Below are 23910 nucleotides of genomic sequence, written 5' to 3' on the forward strand. Positions count from 1 at the left end.
GCTCAGAGAGCTAAGCAATGCCACCCAGGGGCTGGTTTCTCTGACCTTCCTTCCCCCCTGCCTGTCCTCCATTCTCCTGTGCCGTTTTGGTGGTGTAGGGCTGAGAACAGCCAGCACTAACCGAGAACTGTGACCCGAAGCCTGTGTGATCTGTACGCTGTAAAGTACGTTGCTGCCTCTGGCCATGGGCCATACTTCCAGATGCGGGCCCACTCTCCATCGCCTGTGGAAGGCGTGCCCTTCGTCTGTAGTGCTTGCAGAAGGCAGAGGGTTCCTGGAGGGCTTCCTGGACGAGGCGATGGGAGGCGCTCTTCTGCCTCTCAGGCCTCTGGGATTGAGTCTATGGAGGCTTGTGTAGGCGCACGGTTGTGCCCGCAAGAATTTGCCTGTCAGTCACTGACCCTCAGCAATGGCACCCACAGGCTCTTCCACACCTGGGCCAGTCCCCGTCTAGGGCCCTCCCCATGAGGCTCAGAGAGGGCTACAGGCTCAGGCATGGTGTCCTGAAGTAAAATTGGGTGGGTGTCCCTCTCTCCCCACTTCCCTGACCTGCTGGCTGCCAGTGGAACCTGGGAGGTCGTCATTTGTAATCCCAGCCTCCTGACAGGAGGGCGAAGGGTTGGACAGGCCCCCGGGGAAGCTGGTCTTCACACTTGTTACCAGTTCTGGTGCTGTGCAGACGAGTTCTAGGCCCAGCCCCTGCGGCATACACCATCCTTGCACACTTGCTGTGCCTCCCCATCTGTATCTGTGAGTTGGGCATGTGGAAGGAGCTTCTGCTAGAAGCTTCTGCTAGAGGGCTGTTGGAAGCACTTGGTTAATCCACCAGGGCCAGCCTGATGGGGTGGAGTCCTGACACTACCCCATGCAGTCAGTCACCTTGCTCATCAGACACATCGTGTAGTGGTCACTTTCTTTTGTGGAAACCTAGGCCCTGCCCTTGCTGACATTTTCTGCTCAGATGAGGTGGACCAAGAGGACTGGATTTTACCTACTCCTACGTTCCTCCCACCACTGTTTTCCAAGGGCCACACAGTTAAGGACTTGTACCAAGGGGGGGGGGCACAGGCAGCAGGTGCTAGGGTGAATTGGGACACGGTGGCAGTGCCCACAAAGAGGTGTGTCGGATACCCTAGGGTGAGTGCCAGGCCCTTGGATCTTTTCATTCATGTGGCTAGCACCCTCTGCTGGCCAGTGAGGAGAGTGTCCACCTCCTGAGGCCGCCTCAGGGAGCCGCGTCCCACCCTCCTTGTACCCTGTGTGGTTTTCCTGCTTCACAGGCTGGGCACCAGAGACCAGGCAGTCTGGACTAGAGTCAGAAACAGCCCGTGGGAAGCCTCCAAGGATTCGAACGCTTCTGTGGCACAGAATCATCCTATTACTCTAGACAGAACCCTGTCTTAGTTCCCGGCCATAGGAACCTAGCCCAAACCTGGCTTTCCCAGACCCTAGGACTGCTGAGGGGCCTCCAGGATCGGTAAAGTCCCTATGCCTGTGTTGGCACTGGCTGATGGGAACACAAACTGACCAGCGTGTAAGACTGTGTGGTGCATCCCGGCCAAGTGGGCCAAGGACAGAGTTTAGCTGTCAGGCTCGTGGAAGGCTCTGGGCGTGAGGGAAACCACAAAGCCCCTGCTGGGCTGCTGTGGTGGCAAGACTTGGCTGGGCAGGATGCACAGTAACAGTCATATTCAGCTTCTCTGATGGGTGGAGTCCCCAGAGCCCCCGTGAAGGAGTTGACTCACTCTCTCGGCTGGTCATGGGTGCTGGGGTGTGGAGTTCACAGACATCCTGTGGCCCTGGTTCTGGGGTCTTCTCCTGCTCACTTGTTCCTAGGGCTCCTGGTGCTTTCTCATTGCCTTGGCGTCCTTGCTACAGCTTGAGACATAAGCCCCTTCCACTTGGAAGGAGGGAAGCTGGGTGTGGGGCAGACATTTCGTTTCTGACAAACTGGGTCTTAATTCTCCTGTGCGCTCCTGCTCGTTCCCTACCCTGTAAGGCACTAGGTGCTTGGTGGCCAATTCCTCACTGTGTGGCCAGGACTGGGTTGGGAGTGGGATTTAGGATGGACTGTGTGTGACCAGCTTCCAGGGTGCCCAGGCCTCACCTGTGCCTCTTCACCCCCAGCCCCATCTCCTCCTTCCTTGGTGCTGGCCCCACACAACCTGAACTTCTGGTCATCCCTTTGGCCAGCACCCAGGAGCCAGCCGGGAGAACTCAGATGTCCCATTCTTTTCACAGGGCCCTGCCTGCCCTGTACCCGAGCTGCCCTCACCCCCCTCCACAGGCTACAGTTCTGCAGGACAGAAGCCAGAAGCTGTTGTGCATGCCATGAAGGTGAGGAGTGCCACCTGTCTCTCCTGAGTGCACCCTGGGACCTGGGATAGTCTGAGCTGAGGGCACCCAAGCAGCTGGGATTGAGGACTACATCTGAAGGGTGTGGCTGCCTACAGTACCAGAGGGACTTTTGTGTTGGAAGCAGACACAAGCATGTCACCTGTTGGCCCTCCTTGAGGTGCCTACAGCTGGGGAAAGTGAGGCCTGGATGGGGGAAGACAGACACTCCCCTAAAAGCCAGAGACACAGGATGGGGTGGGAGTGAGATTGGAAGTGGAGTGTAGATCTCCTGAGCCAGTCTCGGGACTCCAGATGAGCTCAACACCGGCATTCTGGTCCCAGGCACCCCTTTTCCTTGTATGGGGACCATCGGTGGGTATGGGTATGTCGAGTCGTCACATAGCCAGGGACCACAACCAACCACAGCCCTCTCCCTGTGGTCTGCTGCTGGCTTCTGTCCTTGCTTACCTTTGTTCCCTTCAGGTCCTGGAGGTCCATGAGAACCTGGACCGGCAGCTCCAGGACAGCTGTGAGGAGGACCTGAGCGAGAAGGAGAAGGCCATCGTCCGCGAGATGTGCAACGTGAGGCGCCTCCCAGGGCTGGGCTGGGGTCACTCCTTCCTTGAGTGGGTCACTGTCACTTCTTCAGCGGAATCAGGTGGCTTGATTAGATGAGGGTGGGAAAGGATGGCAGGCTCTGGGAGTCCTGGCCTAACAACACCCACTATACCTCTGTCTCCAAGAACCTTGGCCTCTTCCCAGGCCTTTTCCTCCCCAGAAGTGCCATGCTGGGGTGGGGAAGAGGCCGTGGGTAGAGCCCAAGCTGCCGGTCTTTATCCCAGGGCTGGCCCTGGGTGTCTAGCCTCCAAGCCTCTTGGCTCACGAATGCCCCCTGGTGGCTTCTGGCCTCACACTTTGTACTTGGAGGTTCTGGTGGGATGCTCGCAGGCATGGGCTTCCGAAGCTGGGAGCTGCAACCTCCGAACCCTCACAGGAACCAGCAGGGATGGCATTTAACAGGGTCTGAACCTGGGGCCTAGGAGGGGTTGGTTTCTTGAAATGAAACCCACGTTGCTTCTGGGTCTGTTGGCCTCAGGACAACTGAGGGGTTGAGCTGTACTTAGCAGTGAGTTGCTGGGGGCGTAGTGAGCCGTGAGAGTGGGTAAAGCCTGGGTCTTGGTATCTGTGGCCTTCTGTGGCCTCAGTTCCCTGTGCTCACATCTTGCACCTCCCCACAGGTGGTCTGGAGGAAACTGGGAGATGCTGCTAGCACCAAGCCCTCCATCCGGCAGCACCTGTCTGGTAACCAGTTCAAGGGCCCTTTGTAGGGCCATCCCTCCATGATGTGAACTGGCCCTGCCTGGAGTCCCAGGTGTCAGACCTGGCAGGACCTCCAGCCCAGACACCGCCCTTTTCTGAGGTGGATTGTACATAGGACATTGCCCTCCCTGGCTGCCCTGGTGTGACACTGACGACCAGGCCTCTGCTTCCTGCAGCCCTGCTAGCAAACCAGGAAGAGAAGCCGCTGCTCACTTCAGCATGGCCTGTCCGCAAGGCCTCTTGCTGCGTTAGCTGGAGGCTGAAGGCTGCTTCTGGGAAACCTGGACTGTGTCCTGCCCTCAGTGGACGGCCAGCTCATCAAGAGGCCACCAGAGCCCCAGTCATGATAGAGACAGCACCCTTCCTTCCCCCTGCTGTGGCCAGAATCCTGGTTCATGGAGCATTGGGTGCTGTGTACCCATGGCTAGGTAGAGGCCGCCTCCAGGCTCCCAGGCCCTCTTCTGATGCTCAGCCCTGGGAGCTGAGGGTGTCCTGCCAGCGGGGGTGGGGGGAGGAGAGCAGCGGCCAGCCACGTCGATGCCAGCTGCGGCTGCTTTTTAGCAACTGTTAAGGTCTCCCAACCTGGGCCAGGCTTAGTCCTTTCAGGTTACTGGCCAGGTTCCCCTTCTGTGGTTTACAGCAACATAGGAAGCCCTTGAGCGCTGGGCCAAGCAGCACGTTCTCGCTGGACAGGGAGAACTGTAGCTGTGGTCTCCCTGAACCACTATGGACAGAGCTGCTGGGGCTACCATGAGAGCTCTCCTTGGGAAGGAGCAGCCGCCTGACCTGGTTCTGGTTTAATTTGCTGGGTGACCGTCAGGAAGTCACTCAACTCATGTGGGCTGGGCGGTCCTCATTCACAGCTTGAGAGCCAGTGTGGTCGACCTGCTGGGGAGGCCTCCAGGTAGGCAGAGTGGGTGGCCTAGCCTGTTTGGCTGCTTGCTGTCCAATCACAGGTTGCTGCTTCCTGAACCTTGGCATCCTCAGCTGCAGTGGCAGCATCTGGCCCTCCTTACAGGACCCTAGGTATCCCACGAGAGGAACAGTGTAAATGATCACCTGTGAAGTATAGCAGGGAAGTTTTCTAACTTGAATGAGGAAAATGAGGCCCAGAGGAAGTGAGCAACTTTTTGGCATGTTGCAAATGACCACTTGTTTGAGGGCCAGGCCAAACTCTGACACGGCTCCCTTGGCCAGCACTCCACACTCCTGCAAAGTCCTGTGCAGCAGGCACCTAGGAGCCCACAAAGGTCTTTGTCACACGTGTCAGATCAGGTGGAGGCAAAAGGCATCCGTGCTCCACTTCCCAGCCAAGGATCCCAGTGTGCCGAGAGCTGCCCTTGCTGTCAGTACCCCTGGGTCCTAGACTCTCAGGGGAAGGCCCATGGCCCTCAGTGTGACCAGGGAGTGCTCTGCAGTGGCGACAGAGCAGAGGCCTATTGCTCTTGCTGTAGTTGTCATGAGGAAGCTCTTTCTGGAAGGAGCTTACTGTCACTGCAGCTGCTGAGGCATGTGGGTCAGGATGGCTTGATCGTCACTACTGAAATAAGCAATAAGTGAGAGCTCTGGAACGTGCAGATTGGCCTGGAAGCGACCCTTCCCTGGAGGGGCATGGCCTTGTCTCCACCCCCCCCCCCCCCCCCCCCCCGTTGCTGAGGCAGGCAGGGATCCCAGGAATGTTTGAGAGCCCTCCAGCCTGCCCAAAGGGCAGCAGCACAAGCTGTGCCCAGAGCCCTGTCAGGACGGCTGGCAGAGCACAGCAGACCAGAGCAGTCACCTCTCGGTGCAGCAGGTGGTAAGACCAGGCAGTGACCCTTTGAGCCCTGCTCACACGGGCAGTTGCTGAGCCATAGGATAGATGGCTCCTACGGTGGGGAGCCCCGGGGCCACAGCTCAGGGCGACACTGGGTGACCCCTCTTGTCTGGAACCTTAGCTCTAGGAGCCCCCAAGGAGTGGCAGTAGTGGTCTTGCAAGAGCCCTCTTGCCATTTCCAAGCCGTTCTCCATCCCGAAGCCCACAGGATGCTTGCACTGCCTCCGGCTCCCACTGTGACCAAGGTCACTCAGTCCCAGCCCAGGTGGCCTTGCCTACCCTGGAGTCAGAATCTGCTGAGCACATTTTTATCCAAAAAGTTACTAGCTACACACCAGTGTTAAAAGAGGAAAAAAGTGACCTTTCAAAAAAATTTTTTTTGGGTGGGGAGGACTCCAGAGGAAGCAAAACACGTACTACTGATTTTTTTTTTTTTTTTTTTTTTTAAGCAGCAGACTAAATGCAGGCCGCAGAGTGGCAGAGGTATTTTTCGTACTGGCGAAGTATTGGTGCTGCTCTTTGGGAAGGGACTGGAACGTCTGGTTCCTGGCCTGGGCCGGCAGCTATGCTATTTTCTGTAGAAGGTGATGGTGCAGATACTCACAGCTACTCTTCCTGCCCAGATGGTACACAGCTGGAGCCTGTGGACTGCGGCAGGTTTCTACCTTCAATTGAGCCACTTTGATTTGTGGAGGAAGAAAAAATAGAACTTTTTGATAGTGTGGTAAAAACATTGATTTGAACTATTTTAGTAAAAGGAGTAACAGATAAGATTGTGACAGTGTATACTTTGAGCTAGATAAATAAAGGCCTCTTTGCAAGCCTTCTGGCTGGGTGCTTACTGCTTGTCTTTTCAAGGGTTGGCTGGGCAGACATGGCTTAGAGATGGGAGTCCACCTGGCACTTAAGTCCTGCCCTCAGGGTGCATGGTGAAGACCACCAACTGCTCCTCCCAGCCAGGAATGGGAAACGTTTCCATCAAGCCTAATTGGACTTTGGGACCTGTGCTTACGCACCGAAGTCCAGACTAGCCTGGAACTGCAACAGACACAGGACGTGGGGCTGGGTGACACAAGGCAGCTTTCCCATCCCCAGAGGCATTGGAAGTCAGTAGCTTAAGTCCTGCGTGCAGGTAGGTCCTTCTGTCCGGACACCCTGGCTCAAATCCAGGAGAACTGCTTTGTCAGAGGACCCTGTCCTTAACTGAGGGTTGCAAAGGCTGGAGCCTCACTGTTCACCCCAAAGAGATCGTTTTAGAGCTGATTTTATTTGGGTAACTGACTGAAGGAGTTTCATTTGTAACCAAGATGGAATTCACAGTATGTTGTTACATTCACGCTTAAAAAATATATCTCTATGTACAGGAATTTGCAAAGAGATGTAAACATACATTACTTTCCAAGTACATTTCTCCCCTTCTCCCAGGAGGAAAAGAAAAAAGCCATCCAACAAGACAGCCCTTCCGGTGACTGCAGACAAAGGATGCAAAAAACTACAGGTAGCAGTGGCTACAGAGAAGCCACTGAACGAAACGACAACAGCGTGACTGCAGAAGAGATAGGACTATTGGAAATTGAGCTTTCAGGAAATAGGCACTGATTTCTAGAAGGAAATTCACTCCTTACTGAAGCTATTCATGGAGCCAATGTGGCTGGTTAACATTTTCACTAGAGTACAGGAACCCAGTGCAGGACTCTCAGATGATGTTAGCGGAAGCTGGGTACAGTCAAAATGGCAAGAGGCACTGCCAGGCCACACTGAGGCTCTGTCCCGCCCTCCATGAGGGAGGGTGTTCCCTTCTTCCATACCCTAACTGTCTAGCATTATACAAGGTACCCTGATGCTTACCCCTCAAACTACTCACGTCAATCAGAAAAACTCTTGTTAAAAAACAAGGGACAAGGCGTCATGTTATCTCAGCCAGGCTGCCCGCCCCAGCCCCCCAACAGGTGGCATGCCAGGTGGGGGGATAGGCGGGGGCACAGGTGGCTGTCCCCCAGGGGGGACAGCAGGAGGCGGGTAGCTAGCAGGTGGCAGGCCCAATCCTGGAGGAGGGTGAGGTGGGACTGCATGGGCGGGGGGCAGGCGGGGGGGTGGGGGTGGGAAATTGGGGTTGTATGTGGGGGGAGGCGGGGGGTACCCTGGAGTGGGGGGGGGGAATGGTGGGTGGGGGAAAGGAGGCTGGGGGTGGGGGCACAGGTGGTGGGGGCGGGTTGGGAGGGTAGACATGGGGGTGGTAGGGAAGGTGGGCGGGTGGGCCGTAGGCTGGGGGCAGGGCGCCATAGGAAGGGCCCTCGGTCTTCATCATGGACTGCAGGCTCTGGTAGCCCTCTCCAGACATGTAGGAGCTGGTGGTGGACATCCCGGTCATGTAGCTCGAGGGGGGCGGGGGTGGAGGCCGATGCGGCAGCGGTGGGGGTTGGTGCACAGGGGCTGGATGGGCTGGAGGTGGAATCTGGACTTTGGGGAGGTCACCAGCTTCCACTGGACCAGGTGGCTCGCCATCACCTAAGGCAGTGGCCAGGGGAGGCTTCCGGTCTGCAGGGGAGAGAGAAATCAGCACCTGTCTTGTTTAGCAGCATTGGCATTTGGAAAAAAGCCCAAGTTGGTCAAGTGAAGGAGATGGAATTAGAGAAAGAAGTGCATCAAACAGCTTTCTCACTCTCTTTTACTGAAGAGAAGCACAAGGGAACCCACTGCTATTTCCTTGCTAACCCAAGACACCCTGTGCCCAGAACCAGGCCACAGGCCCCATGTGTCTCTCCAAAGCCTCACTGCATGTTTTGGCTGTGATGAGGGTTACACGCCTGGGAGATGCTACCAGGAGATACCCCCACCCCAAATGTGAGAAGGAACACCACTCTTAAGAGCAAGCCCTGCTGGTTGCAGAGAAGACACCAGGGCACAGCCACACACCCGCTGCTTTTCCATAGCCTAGAACTGACATCTGCTGTTCCTCGTGGCTCACGTGCAGGTGAATTAAATTTCAGGTTAGCAAATACATACATCTGAGGGCCTTACCAGAAGAAGATCAGACAGACCTGTATGGAGCTCTACTCCTTAGAGCTCAGGGCAGGCAATATGCTGGTTGCAGAAACAACTGCATTAAATGCCAACCCTTTTAAATTCCTCTTACTGACTCCAAGACGACTAGGGTCACAAATACGCTTATCCATCTTTTAGAAAATGGCTCCTGAGGCCAAGTGGTAATGACTAGTTTAGGCTACATGGCAAGACCCAGTTTCAACAGTAACAAAACCCAACACAAAAGAAACCTGCCCTAACAGCTTGATCTCAAACACTTGCTTACTGCACTAAAACAGGTCTCTTCCCAGCACCACTTCCTCTCTGCCTTTCTGTCCTCTGCTGCCATCTGGCGGCCATGAGATTCCTAAATGCACCATAAGACTGGCTGTTTACCTTACATCTCTCCAGACCATGTTGTGAGGCACAGAAACTACAACCCTGGCTCCTAGACTCCCTCCCCCGCTTCCCTGGTGCTTCCACATGACCAGTGGATTCCAGTGTATCCCAGGACCTTACCTGAGGTAGCTCTTGCAGCCCCAGCCCACCTTTACTGCCCTATCCACCTTCAGAAATGCAGTGCTTGCCAGGCTCCACTCACATCCAACCACAGCCCTCCTGGCACCTGATCTGTCTTGCCTCTCAGGTCCTGCCACTGTGCCTTGGGAGGGAGTTCCTTAATAGCCTGAGACCTCCGTAGTGGCTGCTCTGCAGATCTTTAGCACAGGCACCTGACCGATTGCCCTGGACTCCTCACACGTGCCGCAGCCCACCACAGCCTTAAGCAGAGTAAGAAACCACTCACTGAGATGGTATCCTTTTTACAGCAAGGTTCTAATTCTCTTTGGCTCCATGTAGAACACAATCCTTCTATTCTTAGAGCACATAAGCTACTGTAACACGTGAACAACGAGGAAGCTAGCGGGCAGCTTGTTTGCTGCAGGCATGAGCTCACAGCTGAGGCCAGCCATGGGCACCAAGCACCATCAGCAGTGGACTAACAAGGGTGAGAGTCCGTGGGAGGCCCACTAGTCCTCAGGAAGAAGGCCCGCCTGCTCTAGCTCAGTGCTTCAGCATCTCCCAGCTCCCTGTGCCTGCCGAGAGCTCTACGCTCCATGTCACTCCTCAGTGACTGAACATTTACTTATTCTTCAAAAAGCGCCAGGAAGATGTCCTGTTACTAAGTAAGCAGGTCTGAGAGATGGCAGTTTAAGGACCATCTTGTCCAGATCTGGATAAATGTTCTTGAGCTGGCATAGTCTGGTTTCCCTAAAATTTATTTAACTTGTGTGAGGTTGAGCATTTCTGGATGTGATAGGCCAGAAAGCATTCATATCTATGAAATTTACAACATCTACAAATACCTAGCTTGTCAAACCAGCCATTTCAAACAAAAGAGCCTGCCCAGGCTATCTCATCTGCAGATGGCTCCAAAGACACTGGCTGAATGGGGTGGGGTCAGCAGCACTTACCTGGAGGTGGATGTGCTGGGGGTAAAGGTGGGTGGGTGGTCTCAAGTTTGGGGATTTTAGGTGGTGGTGGTTCTAAAAAAAAGAAATGTGGATTGAAAAAGCCACTCATACCCACTTTATGTGAGCACAGATGTCATAAAGGCAAAAGAAAAATGTACTGTCAGATTTCGTTGGGAGAAAAGGAACAGACATGACCAAGATTTTAAAGGATCTAGAGCAAGGCTTTAGTTGAACTCACTAATCCTGTTAAAATAACAGCATTACAAATGCTTCCTTTACCCAAAAGACACAGCCAATGAACTGCTTACAGACAGCATAATGGCTGCTGTGTTCTTGCTGGCCACTTAGAACAAGTCCTTCCGCTATGTGAACAGGCAGTGACAGCTCAGAACGCTGACAGGCCTGCACCACAGTGTCAAGTCACCACGCCTCCAGTGCTTACACGACATACCTTCACCTGTCTCATTCAGACATAGCTCTCAAATACTGACTGATAGTTGGCAGCCTGTCAAGAGAGCACACCAAGTGTCACAACACTGATCCGGAGGCTCTGCCCGAAGCGGAGGCAGAGTGCACCAGGCCTTTGTGGAGAGCACTCCAGGGGGAGGCTGGCAGGCCAGGTCAGGTCCTGCCATGTGACCAGTGCCCACAGTCTACAGCAGTTAAGTTACCAGAACAGGCTGTGGGGAAGTCCAAACTTCTCCATTTCAAGAGGCAGAAAGCATGCAACACAAATGACAAAGAATTTCATAGTTGCTTATTTTCTGTTTGGGCTTTTGTCCTGAAACTTTAGGCCTGCTTAGTCCTCACTGTCTACCACTCAGGCTGGAGGGTCTCTGCCTGCTGATCACTTTTTCTTGGTTTCCCATCTGCAACACAGGCTGAATTCCTGGTTGGGTCCTCTTTCTCTTAACCTCTTTCTTCAGAGCCCAAGTCCTTTCTCTTCGATACAACTATACTGCATGTCCATTTTTCTTTTTGTAAAGACGAGGTCATGTTAGGTAGTCTAGATAAGCCTCGAACTCATGATTTTCTTGCCTTTGCCCCCAGAATGCCAAGATGACAGGCTTAGCTTGTACAACTGCATTTCCAAGGTTCGTCCCTCATGTTTCACTCCTGGCCCCCTGGTAGCACTTCACACTGGACCTTTTCCTTCTGACTCTGTTACCACTGTTAGCCCTGCCTGCCTTCCCAGACAGCAGAGCTCAAGCATCTCCAGAGAGCTGACTGGCTGCATATACTAAAAACATCTACATGTCACGGTGCAGTTGACACTGCATTTTATTTATTCCGACATATCAAACATCTTATGTTGATACAAGCTTTACGTGCTTTTTTTTTTTTACAAAATCTCAGAAACCTGGTTATTTTGTAGCAATAATGCACTAAGACTTGACCACATTCTGAGTGCAGGCGATCTCCTACTTCTTATCTTTGTGGCCACCACTGAGGAGCTTGCTAGTGTCTTAATTTCTAACCATTTTTTAAAATTACTGCTGACAGGAGCCTGATCCCAAATTCACTGGCACTGTTACGTCCCTAGGCAAAAAGCAACAGCTCTAATGCCTCTGCAAACTCTGTCTGGGTGGCCACCGAGATATTATGGGGAGCAGGACTGAAAGCCTGTATTTCAATCCTATAAAACGGCTGGCTCCCTCATCTAACTTCTTGTTCTAATGAAACTCCTCTGCCCATTTGGCCTCAAACTCTCAATTCCTTTGTCCCTTGCACTCTTTTTCCTAATAAGTGCCCTGACTACTCAAACAGAAGTCCTCCAAGGTCACCATGGGGCTGTTTCATATGTCTCCGAGAACCACGTGTAGCTCATTTTAATTGTACACTCCATGTAGCATGAGTCACGGTGTCTTATACTAAGTATCTGTCAATTTTGAGCTAAAACTTGCTCAACTGTACTCAACTTTCTTCCCAAGTAGCTGAGAACTTGAAGATCTCACAACAATTTTATGAATCGGTGAAACCAAGAACTAAGGAACAGAAACGAGTGAAGCACCCTGTGCCTTTCAGGAATAAAGCATAGTCGAATGGACTGACACAGGCCAGCAGTTCTAATTCTTTCTTTTAGAATCCTCCAGGCTTTCCTCACCCTTCCTTTTATTCCCAAAATCAAAGCAAATTAAGTAACTTGGGCTTTACAAATGTAAGAACTTCCAGTGTTCAGAAGAGTCCTGGTTCCCACTAACGGAGAGCTTGGATGAGTGGCCCTTTAGCAAGGCTCAGTTGGGACCCTTGTCCTGGGCTCTGGCTGGTGGTCCTGTTGAGGAAGTCCCTCCCTTGGCCCTTGACTTTTTTTTTTAAATCAAGAATTTAAAAAATGTTACAAAATTTAAAAACTCTCTACCCCTATTTCACTGAGCATCCTCCTCTGTCCAAGCAGTACTTTGACGTCTCATTCTTTTTGTTTTCATCCGTCCTCTATGTCAAAAGTGTTGATGGGCTCAATATTGTGCAGGTGTCATGGAGGTAACAACATCCACTGTAAGGGCATGCACTCTTGTCTCCTGTGATGGGCTTACTACCCTCCTTGAACACACAGCTCTGCAACAATGCTGTTTCCAAGCATGTTCTTAATGCCAATGGCTACACGCATTGATAGCTCATGCCAAAGTACAATCTAAAAATTTCTAGCCTGAGGACCAGCAGAAAAGGTAACATTTTTAGTATTCCATGGCCTCTACGGCACAGGCTGGTCTACACCTTAAAGTAAATAGTGTTGACTAGGAAGTGACATGAAGCCTGGTTTGTTAGTGCACTTGGGAGTCTGAGGTAAGATCACTGAGAGTTTAAGGCCTGCCAGGGACTACAGTGAGACCCTATCTCACAAAAGCCAAATTACATAAAAATTAAGTTTTACACAGATAGGCTTTAAAGCTGAAAAACAAAATATCAGTGTGGGAAATTTACCTGTGACTTTGTTTTCTTCTTTGGGAGAAACAACCTGTCACAAAAGCAATATGCAATTGTTAACCATGATACTGGTTTGGTAAGGAAAAAACCCCGGGCACTAACAAAAATCATAGTGGCAGAATGTGGCTTCAGACAGAAACTATTCATGACCAGAGAGTTCATGGTATACACTATGGCACCCAGCAGACCATTTCTGTCCTCTTTCCCCCTTTTTACACTGGGCAGAATGAGCACCTCTTTTGCACAGCCAATTTCCAGCAGCACCAAAGTTCAGGTTCTTGATAAATCTGGATCTGGCTAACTAGCTACACTTACCCCACGTAGCCTCTTTTGGGGACAGTATGGCAAATGGCTTTGTTCACTGGTCAGATTGGAACCACAGGGAAAAGGCACTTGTCCTCCCCAGCTATTTTTTTTTCCTCACAAATCCCCTGTGCTACCTGAAGCATACAAAGGAACTCTGCCCTGAAAGGCTTCAGACCTGCTGTGAAACCTTCCCAAGGACGCAGTCCTTGAGTCTGGGTGGGTCATACTTTGCACTGCACATGTGCAGGGTCCCTTGGAAATGGGAACAGCGTCAAAGGGGGATGCCAATAGGGCAAGGCCACTCACCACGGTACGCTTAGCCTGTCGAGGAGGACTAGGCTGTGGAGATGGTTTCTTGGGTGGTGGTGGAGGCTGCTGCTGTTGCTGGGCTGGTGGTGGCGGTGGTTGTGGCTGCTGCGGCTGCGGCTGTGGCTGTGGAGCTGGCTGCTGCGAGTCCTTCTGCTGGGCCGGGGCTGGGTCAGAGCCCTGAGCCGCCTGTGACTGCTGTACTTGTGGCACTTGTGGTGTGGGCTGAAGAGATGGGGGCTGCTGCAGCTGATGAGGGGTGTGGTGAGGCATCTGTTGCTTCCCTTGTGAGTACAGGTCCAGGATCTGGTGGCAGATGTCTAAATGACAGCAACAATTACATCCATCCCAAACTGATACTTTAAATCAAGTTTTACCAAGAAAAAAAAAGGGGGGGGTAGGACAGATAGCTCAATGGTTAAAGTTGCTGGCTGGCAAAGCCTGCCAGCCTGGGTTTAATTCCTCCAAACCCACTTGAGCTAGACTCATCTGCCTCAAAGAAGGCAGAACACTGACAACTCCTTTGACTTTCAGACATGTGCCCACATGCATTACGTAAATTAAAAAAAAAAGTAAAGCCCCGATTCCTTATAAGGATTAAATATTAGGAGCCATCACATTTTCAACTCATCCCATTTTTGTTCTGCACAATACTGAGCTGTATTTTCTTTTCCCTAAGAAAGAGTCTTACTCTAGCCCAGGCTGACCTGGAACTCATTATGTAGTCCCAAGGGTAGCCTTGAACTCACGTGATCCTCCTACCTCTGCCTCCCAAGTGCTGAGATTAAAGGAGTGTGCCACCATGCCTGGCTTAGGCTTTATTTTCAGTTCACTAAAACTATGTGCTTGACAAAGGAAACACATATTAAAGATATTATTAATTAAAGAGGCTACTGAAAACCATATACAGATTCCTATTTGGAAAAATCCACTCTGAGGAATCAAGGATCATAGGGATTCTCGAAGATGGAGAAATGGTTCAGCAGTTAAAGGTGCTTGCTTGATGGCCTGGGTTCAGTTCCCCAGTACCCTCATAATGCTGAATGCACAAAAAGATGCATGCATCTGGAGTTTGTTTGCAGTGGCAAGAGGCCCTAGAGTGCCCATTCTCTCTCCTCTCTGCTTACAAATAAATAAAAATGTCAAGAAAGTCCAGCATGCTGGGTACCTTCTAAAACATCAACAGGGACATCTTGAACAAACTGTTCCCACCATCTCCTATACATAGGTTTGGAGGTCCATTCTTGTATTTCAAATTTGCACAGACGTCCTGCGAGATACATCACTGCTACTGCTATGATCTCTGGTTCCCACTGCAGTGATAAGGTGGTGCAGAGACTAGTTCAACAAGGAAAAAGAGAGAAAATAGCTCTGACATTACTAAATTAATGCATGCAGTTTAGCTGTTTTATCGTTACATGTCAGTTTACATATTTCATTCTCTATATGTGACTAAAATGTTGTATATAAAAAAGCAACTCTTTAGCTACCAAAATAATTTACTTTAACCATACTTGCTAGTTTGTTCTTTAAAGAGTAAGAACTGTAGCACATTTCAAAACTACTACAGAATGAAGTGTAACTGAAAATGGTTTGTGTTCTTTAAATTGCTAAGATCCTGGTCACTGAACTGTTCTTCAATAGGCTAGTCAAACATTCTGTAAGGCAAATTTGAGAACATTCTTTGCCTGCCAAAGGGTGGGGATGCCAACCACTAGAGTCACTGGCATTTCAAGTTAACGCTGCAGATAAAAGCATTACAAGAAATCAAATGGGATCCAAGCATTCAGCTGTCAAAACTCTTAGTCAGAGGGAGAAAGAAACCCCATGTGGGAAGCAGATGATCTGGACTTGGTTCTCACCCTGGTGGGGACTGCCTCTCCATGACCAGGATAAGCTAACTTTCTTCAGTTTCAAAGAGGGGTCTGGATTAAATGACTCACACAATGTCTGCTTATTTTGAAACACAAATTTGTTCAACATTTGACACGTGTACCTGTCATTTACAAACGTCCATGCCATTTGGACCAACTTCTGAATTTTGTTCTTATCACCTAGAAATGGAGAAAAAAAGGCAAATTAATGGGAATAGAGAAAAAATAATTCACAAGCAGCAGCAAGTATTTCCTTAAAACCTAAGTTGTGCCAGCATAGCAAAGAGTTCATCTGAGAAATGAGAAGAAATGACATGTGCCCACATATGACCTCTCGATCTCTTCCACATGACCTATGCTGAGCCACTTATGGGAAACGCGGCCCCGAAGCTAATTTTGTCCATTTCAAAATTCGGACTCATTTTCCTGCCTCCTATATCACCTGACAACTGCCTGACAGAAAGCTGTTTATTTTTTAAACATTTAAAAAAAAAATTTTTTTTAATTTATTGGTTTGAGAGAGACAGACACAGAGAGAAAGACAGATAGAGGGAGAGAGGGAGAGAATGGGTGTGCCAGGGCTTCCAGCCTCTGCAAACGAACTCCAGACGCGTGCGCCCCCTTGTGCATCTGGCTAACGTGGGACCTGGGGAACCGAGCCTCGAACCGGGGTCCTTAGGCTTCACAGGCAAGCGCTTAACCGCTAAGCCATCTCTCCAGCCCCAGAAAGCTGTTTATTATGACACAGAGTATTACAGTTCCACCATGGCAGTGTCTCAGTGAACTGCACTTCATACATGGAACTTGCTGTTTTCATTGTGTGAGAAGAATAATCTGAGTATTATCAAATTAAAAACATGTAATAATGAAAATACTGTCTTTGAAGAATAGCTGGGGATGTTGCTAAGTGGTATAGTACCGTGCTAGCACATTTGACAATCGATGGCGGGTTCCAACCCCAGTGCAACCAAAAACCCAAACCAAAAAATCAAAAAGCTCTTTCTTCTTACCTTTGAGTTGTTTTGCATATTTGAGAAGGAACTGGTATGGATGCTCTACTTGCAAATCAAACTTTATAGTCTGTAGTAAGATTCTCTCCAAAACCATTACTTCTTCCTAAACAGCAAATGTTGGCACAGTATTATGATGATTGCAGGTCTAAACCAGCAGTACAGATGAGCCTTCCCTCTCCATAGTTTAGCAACTGCTCCCTGTTCCTTCTCTTTCCCACCTCTTTACATGGACAGAGAGAGTGGTAATATTAAAAGAACCCCCAAACAGGAAGGCAAAGCACAGGGTTAACTCAACAACAACAAAAAACGACTACTGAACACAAAAGACCCCAAGAAGCCTTATTACTTTACGCATACATCCACCTAACCTTGGCAAAACAGAACTTTTGCTTATGACAGCCAGTTTCACGAGACAGTAAGCTGCACACTGTGCAGACATGCAGTGTGTCCACGCACAACTCACTCTTTCATTTACCTATAATGTGCTGCTCCAACACCATGTGCCGAACAGAGGCCTTTCTTGTCTGAGATGCTACCCCAGTACATCCTCAATTTTATACACACACAAGACCCTTTGTTCATCAACCCATGTCCAAGGCACAGCTCCAGTACTACTAGTACTTATAACAAACTTGGTCTTTGTCATGTCATTTAGTGACATTCTGACTGAGAAGTCACTGGATTTATAGGCTGACTGGGCAAAATGGGGAGTTTTCAACTACAATGAGTAATTCTGCAAAAATTTTGTATAAGAAAGACCTATCATAGTTTGAAGTAAATCTTCTCTATCTTCCATGTTTTCTTATTCTTAAGTATTTTGTTTTTACTGCTGTTTCTGTAAATGAATTCTCTAGTGTCCTGAAGCAGGCCCCACACAGCCTGATGATGGGAGCACATACAGACTGCATACGACTGCTGAGACACTGACAGATTATAGAAGGGCTTGTCTGGCCACAGAAGAAAAAGGTTTGCTGGGACTGATACATTCTCATCATTAGCAACTACACAAGCACATTAGCCTGGGAAGAGACCCATGAGGGACTGGCTCCACTGCCTAGATGTCTCTCAACTGATGAGTGAATAATGAAGATGTGGCACATTTATACAATGGAGTTCTATTCACCAGTAAAGAAAAATGAAGTTACAAAACTTGCAGAAAAATGGATGGACCTGGAAAGGATTATACTAAGTGAGGTAACCCAGGCCCAGAAAGCTAAGCGCCACATGTTCTCCCTCACATGTGGATCCTAGCTACAGATGATTGAGCTTCTGCGTGAGAAGGAAAATACTTAGTAGCAGAGGCCAGTAAGTTAAAAAGGAGATATAAAGGGAAGAGAAAGGAAGGGAGGAGGGTACTTAATAGGTTGGTATTGTGTATGTGTGTATGGATGTGTGTGTATATATATGACTACAATGGTTGAGATGGGGAGGTAATATGATGGAGAATGGAATTTCAAAGGGGAAAGTGTGGGGGAAGGAGGGGAGGATATTACCATGGGATATTTTTTATAATCATGGAAAATGTTAATAAAAATTGTGAAAAGAAAAATAAATAAATAAAATGTACCCTTAAAAATAAAAAAAAAAAAAAAAACTCTTTGTGCCGTCTTCTTGATTTTGCTGTGAACCAACAGCAGCTCTCCGACAGTGACCTCTGGTTGGATATGGTGGTGGACACCCGCAGTCCTAGTCCTTGTCCTGTGAAGCTGAGGCAGGCTGGCAGTTACTGACTCATCAGTGTGCTGTCACCTAAAAGCACTCAGCACACTGCAAGTCTAGGCTATCTCATCTTTCCTCTTGTCTTCAAATTAAGGAGTACCTTCCATACAATGCCCTCTTAGAACTCAAGTGGCTGGGAGGGCCACAGACATCGTCAACATACTGGCCCTATGATAACTTCACAGGAGGGAGGCAAGGTCTGAGGGCAGGAAGTTATGGTTCTTACCTTTGGGTCATCTCCAAACTGGCCAAATTGCACATCATTTAATAAACTACGAGCTGTTTTGATGATATCTTTACATTTTTTTGGTGTTTCTTCTACTTTTCCAGCCAAAAAGAGGCAACAAGCTCCTGTCACCTACAAGGAAGATGGAAGGTCTTAATTTTTGTTAGCGAAAATCACATAGGGACAGACATGAGGACTTTTGATTTTCATAGTAAATCAGCCCCCCTCCTGTCTCATTCAAATATTCTGATAATCTAAAAGCCTGAAGGATATTTTACAGCCTTGAAAATGGCTTTATAAGTTATTTTAAAATTTAATATTCTTAGGACTGATGTGTGCTTAAGTAGTATAATTCTTGCCTATTGTGCATAATGCCCTGTGTTCAAGGCCTAGCACTACACTAAAAATAAAACTTTAATTTTCTGTCATATAAATAATACCAAAGAAGCCAAAATTATAAAAGTCACAGAGACACATTTCTTTCTTGCAACCTCAGCAGTACAATTTGCTGTGGAAAAAGAGTAAGCACAACTCTATGCATGCCCTGTGGAATCACCTGTGCACCAGTCTCCTCTGCTGGGTCTGAATGTGTACACCCCAGCCCAGGCCCAAGCTGTATGTTAAAGATAATCTCTAGTGTGGTGGTACTTCCAAGTGACTCTTCTGGGGAGACTATCCCCTAATATGTATGGTAATACTGCCCTTGTAGGAGGCCTGAGGGAGTTTACTCGTTCCTCCCACCATGTGAGGATAGTAAGAAGGTCCCTTTATGAGGAATGGGGCTTTACTAGTCTCTGAATCTGCCTTCCCAGCCTCCAGAACTGTACACTGTGGCCTTAGATTTCTGCTCCTAAGATAGAATTAATCTCCCCCTTGAATGCCACAGACCTGTCTATACTTCTCTTTGGCCTTCCTTTAAGGCCAAATTCATTTTGAGAAAGGTAACAAAGAATCTGTAAACGTGGACACCAAGTACAAAAGGACTGTGGTCCACAATGAAAGAAAAAAGATTTCAATACAGTTAATATGAGGAGAAAAACTAACAAATTCCAACCTGATTTTGCCTATATACAGCATGTACCACATAAAAATAAGCATTTTCTGGAAAATGATGAATAAAGACACTATAGTGAGTCTATTAAACTGTGTAGACATAACAGCATGTGACAATTACAGCAAAATTCAAACACTTACATATCTTGGGAATTGCTTGAAGGAATGGAACATATAGAAGCGATGAAAATAAATTATTCCAGTTGCCAGGGTATCATAGTGTCTGTTGTTCTGGTTAAGGACTTTAAAATGCTTACAGGTTATATTCTTACATTAAATGCAGAGAAACAAAAGAAATAGCAGAGCAGCACAGTCAGTGGTCAAGTGAACAAGCCATCATCAGTACAAGGCAGGCAGACAGGAACTGCAGGGTCCGAATTCTGTGCTGAGAACCAGCACTTGCAAGACTGATCCCTTCAGCAAGTCACAAGAACACTTCAGCTGTTTTCTCAGTGGGTGCTGGCTTCTGCCTGGGTGGCCGCTTTTTCAGTGGTCTACACATTTAAATGATAAACCAGACACAGAGAAATCCCTGGACAATCAGTCAGAAGGCAACAACAACAAAGACTGTCCTAGCATAGAGAAATGATAGAATCATAGCTTATCTAAAACAGATCCCACAGACTGAGGATACAGCCCCAAACGTGTGCCCACATCAAAGATGAAGCGAGCCCCCTCTCGGCGGTACCGGGCCTCGGTGGCAGGATCGAGGCCTTCAAGTTGTGAGGGTGTATGAGCCAAGTCTTTCTTATCCCAGTACCAACATGGTTTTGTGTGGTCCAGGTTTGCTGATGCTACTGAAGGGCTTGAGTTTTCTTTATTCTCCTTCATTTATTGAAGCAGACTTATTCCTTCTAAAAGGTTCTCTGAAAATGTTTCAGTCCTAAGAGAAAGAGGAAAAGATCAAAGCTGAAAAAGAATTACTTACATTCTGGGTAATTCTAATTGCTAAAATCAATCTGAAAATATAATCTATCTTGGACTAGAGCACCCCCCTCCCAATGCTACTGATTGCTAGTCAGAAGACCTAGAAACCCTGCAAAGCCAACTGAACACCCCCTCCAAGCAACCCAGTTCTGCTGAACCCCAGATTTCCTGTAGGTAATGTGCGCATTTCCTTCCACGCTTGAGTAAGGATTAAACCTAAATATTCTGGAAGAAACTAAGTGCAAGTGTTCTTTGTTTCCTTTCCACCCTTATTCACTAGACCATTTTCTCATTCTGGTTTTAGAATCCACTTTTTTCTTTTTTGGTTTTTCGAGGTTGGGTCTCACTCCAGCCCAGGCTAACCTGGAATTGACTCTTTACTCTCAGGGTGGCCTCAAATTTATGTTGATCCTCCTACCTCTGCCTCTGTGCTGGGATTAAAGGCGTGTACCACCACGCCTGGCTATAATCCATTTTTCAGACAAATCTGGAAGTGCCTTAATTCCCTGCATGCTCCCAAATTAACCACCTCCTCCTTTTGCACTTTTCAGTTTACTTGATTTTATTTGTAAAAGCCATCGATCAAGTTAACTCATAATCCACACAAATATAAAGCCCTCAGGATAAACTTGCTGTGTGGGTTTAGGACTGTGAGGGAGTGGGTAGGAGACAGTCTATGAAGAAGTGACAACTTTCAATTGTTCATGCTTCCTCTCCTTTCTGTGTTCAGATCCAGAATGTGAGAGACCAAGACTGGGAGCTCCGTACAGGTCCTGGCACATAAAGACTAACAGGCTAGGAGAAGGGTTCCAAAAGAGGTGGAGTCAGGTGAGTCAGGTAAGCAACAAAATATCATGTGGCCAGGCTCCAGCTAGACCCCAACATTCTCTTGGTCCCTCTCGTTTCTAGTGGGCAAGGTGTCAACAGCAGGCCTTCAGAGTACCATTCTTCTGGCACCTGGATGCTCCAAAGGAAATACGATCTTTCCTTCCACAGGAAGAATTAAATACCTTGAGAACACAATCTGCTTGAACTAAGAATGTGCCATGTTGCTGAGGTGATACAGTATGACAAACATCACAGTCTACCTGTATAGACTGCTGTATGCTGAAGTGTCATTACCCTATAGATCTACTTTCCAGTTTAGAACAAATTAAGTGGCACCAGAGAACCGAAATCAAACGCAGAAGGGGGGAACTCAGGAAGAATATGATGGGTGCTAGGAGCTACTCCAGATTTTAAAAGGCTGAAGATTCATGACCACCAAATGCAACATGTGAGCCTGGCTCACATCCTGCCTTTTGTTTAAAATTTTTTTTTTTAAATTTTCTTATTTTTATTTATGTGAGAGTGACAGACAGAGAAAGAGCCAGAGAGAGAGAGTGAGAGAGAGAATGGGTGTACCAGGGCCTCCAGCCACTGCAAACAAACTCCAGATGTGTGCGTCCCCTTGTGCATCTGGCTAACGTGGGTCCTGGGGAATCAAGCCTCGAACCGGGGTCCTTAGGCTTCACAGGCAAGCGCTTAACTGCTAAGCCATCTCTCCAGCCCTAATTTTTTTTTAATTTTTATTTATTTATTTATTTGAGAGCAACAGAGACAGAGAGAGAGAGAGAGCAAGAGAGCGAGAGAGAGCGCGCGAGCGAGAGAGAATGGGCGCACCAGGGACTCCCACCACTGGAAATGAACTCCAGATGTGCACCTCCCCATGCATCTGGCTATCGTGGGTCCTGGGGAATCGAGCCTGGAACTGGAGTTCTTAGGCTTCACAGGCAAGTGCTTAACTGCTAAGCCATCTCTCCCAGTCCCTGGCTTTTGTTTTTAAAAGCTGTAAAAGAACCTTTGAACATTTGGTGAACATTTAAATATGGATTATGTATACATATAACAAGGAATTACTGCTAATGTTTTAGGGATAAGAAGTTTTCATTCTTGTTATGAATGACTATTCCTAGGACATGTGGCCAAAGCCTTTCAGGTGAAGCTTCACAATGCCCGGTCTGGCTGAAACACAACCCCAGCAACCCTGGCAGAGCCTCACACACGCGCAGTAAGCCAGCAGTGGCTGTGCTAGTCTTCACATGGAAACAGGAGCCGGCTTCAGGGCCAGCAGCCCTCACACCCTTATTTCGGTTAGTCCAGACTGAATGGGCACGCCAGGGCTTTCAGCCACTGTAAAGGAACTTCAGATGCATGTGTCGCCTTGTGCATCTGGCTAACATGGGTCCTGGGGAATTGAACCTGGGTCCTTTGGCTTTGCAGGCAAACACCTTAACAGCTAAGCCATTCCTCCAGCCTGCTACTCTCACTTTTTAAGATGGCAGTGACCTTGGGATGACTCAGAAGGCACCATGGTGCTGAGAAGTGATAGAGGAGTGCTCAGCACTGCAATATCTCAACCACACCTTCCATGGCTCAGGGTCCATTGTGGAAGAGGTGGCAGAAAGAATGTAAGAGCCAGAGGAAGGGTAGGACTCCTTGCAATGCACTCTTCCAGACACAAAATGGGTAGGATACCCACAACCTCACATGCCTGACACTACCTACACAAGTTGATGATAACAGGAGGAAAAGATGATGACAGACTTATTGAGAGGGGGAGGGGATATGATGGAGAGTGGAGCTGTGAAGCAAAAAGTATGTTTGTGTGGGGGGATTACCATGGTTCATTATGTATAATTATGGAAGTTGTCAATTAAAAAAAATTTTTTTTTCATTAAAGAAAAAAAAGGCCCGTCTGTTGGGCTTGCCTCAAAAACAAAACAAAACAAAACAAAAAACCACCAAACAAACAAACAAAAAAAACCCCAAAAAAGTCCGGAGACATGTTTGGTTATTAGAACTGGGGGCTGCTATTGGCATGTAGAGTGCACTGGCTGAGAATGTTGGTGAACATCCTACAATGCACAGAGTCATCACCTACAAGGAATTCTCCTGTTCAAACATGTTAGTGCTGACATTGAAAAAGTGCTGCAGTCTTTTATCCCATGGCTGTAACAGAACTTATCCTTCTGCTGTGGGAAATGTTTCTTGTGTTTGATATTAACAAACTTTCATGCAGATCCTCACAGTCAGCTGGTAAAGGAAGTCAGTATCTTAGCATACCTGTGACTTCCTTAAGGTAAACCATCTGGAGACCTTCTACTGTAGGGAACACCAGGGTGAGCAATTCTCTAGACACCAATTCATTTGATTCTGCTGGGCTATGAGCCATGCTGAAACAACACAAGAGGGACACTGACCAAATTCTGTCTCACTGGACGCTTACATTTTATGGGAGAGACAACAAAAAACTAAACAGGAAGGACAAACAAAAGAGAGGTTTTGTTAGGGCAAAGAATTTGTTTTCATAAATATCAAGTTTAAAGATATTCGTGTAAAACTATCAGAAAAACTAGCTTGCAGAAATATGGAAAAATAAGTTTCTGTGTATGAAATAATTGTAAAACCATGGCAATGGACAGAACTTTGTTGAACCTGTAGGAAGAATCACCAAAGGTGAGAAAGGCAGAACTGGTCAAAGAGGTACAAAGGATAGCAACTTTAAATCAGGGGTGGTAATCAACAGAAATAAGGTGCTGAAATTGGTGATTGG

The 23910-nt window shown here is 48.2% G+C and overlaps 2 protein-coding genes across 2 annotated transcripts in view; one reads left to right on the forward strand and one right to left on the reverse strand.

Annotated features, from left to right (window-relative positions):
- The window catches only part of Ccdc85c (coiled-coil domain containing 85C), a 77590-nt gene extending 71293 nt beyond the window's left edge, over positions 1-6297 (forward strand). The window contains exons 4-6 of the mRNA XM_045154158.1: positions 2242-2337; positions 2821-2919; positions 3576-6297. Of these exons, the coding sequence (XP_045010093.1) occupies positions 2242-2337; positions 2821-2919; positions 3576-3665 (285 nt within the window). The 3' untranslated portion in view covers positions 3666-6297. The remainder of the gene's footprint in view (positions 1-2241; positions 2338-2820; positions 2920-3575) is intronic.
- A 421-nt stretch (positions 6298-6718) lies between these two features.
- Positions 6719-23523, reverse strand: Ccnk (cyclin K). Its single transcript, XM_045154157.1, is given in 12 exon segments — positions 6719-7627; positions 7629-8008; positions 9967-10038; positions 12889-12922; positions 13504-13823; positions 14672-14841; positions 15500-15557; positions 16388-16493; positions 18336-18467; positions 19530-19611; positions 20023-20271; positions 23421-23523. Coding segments are annotated over 11 exon segments (1797 nt in total). The 5' UTR covers positions 20220-20271; positions 23421-23523; the 3' UTR covers positions 6719-7381.
- Between the last annotated feature and the right edge of the window lie 387 nt (positions 23524-23910).

The sequence above is a fragment of the Jaculus jaculus genome, chromosome 7 (genome assembly GCF_020740685.1).
Source record: "Jaculus jaculus isolate mJacJac1 chromosome 7, mJacJac1.mat.Y.cur, whole genome shotgun sequence".
NCBI classification, from domain to species: domain Eukaryota; kingdom Metazoa; phylum Chordata; class Mammalia; order Rodentia; family Dipodidae; genus Jaculus; species Jaculus jaculus.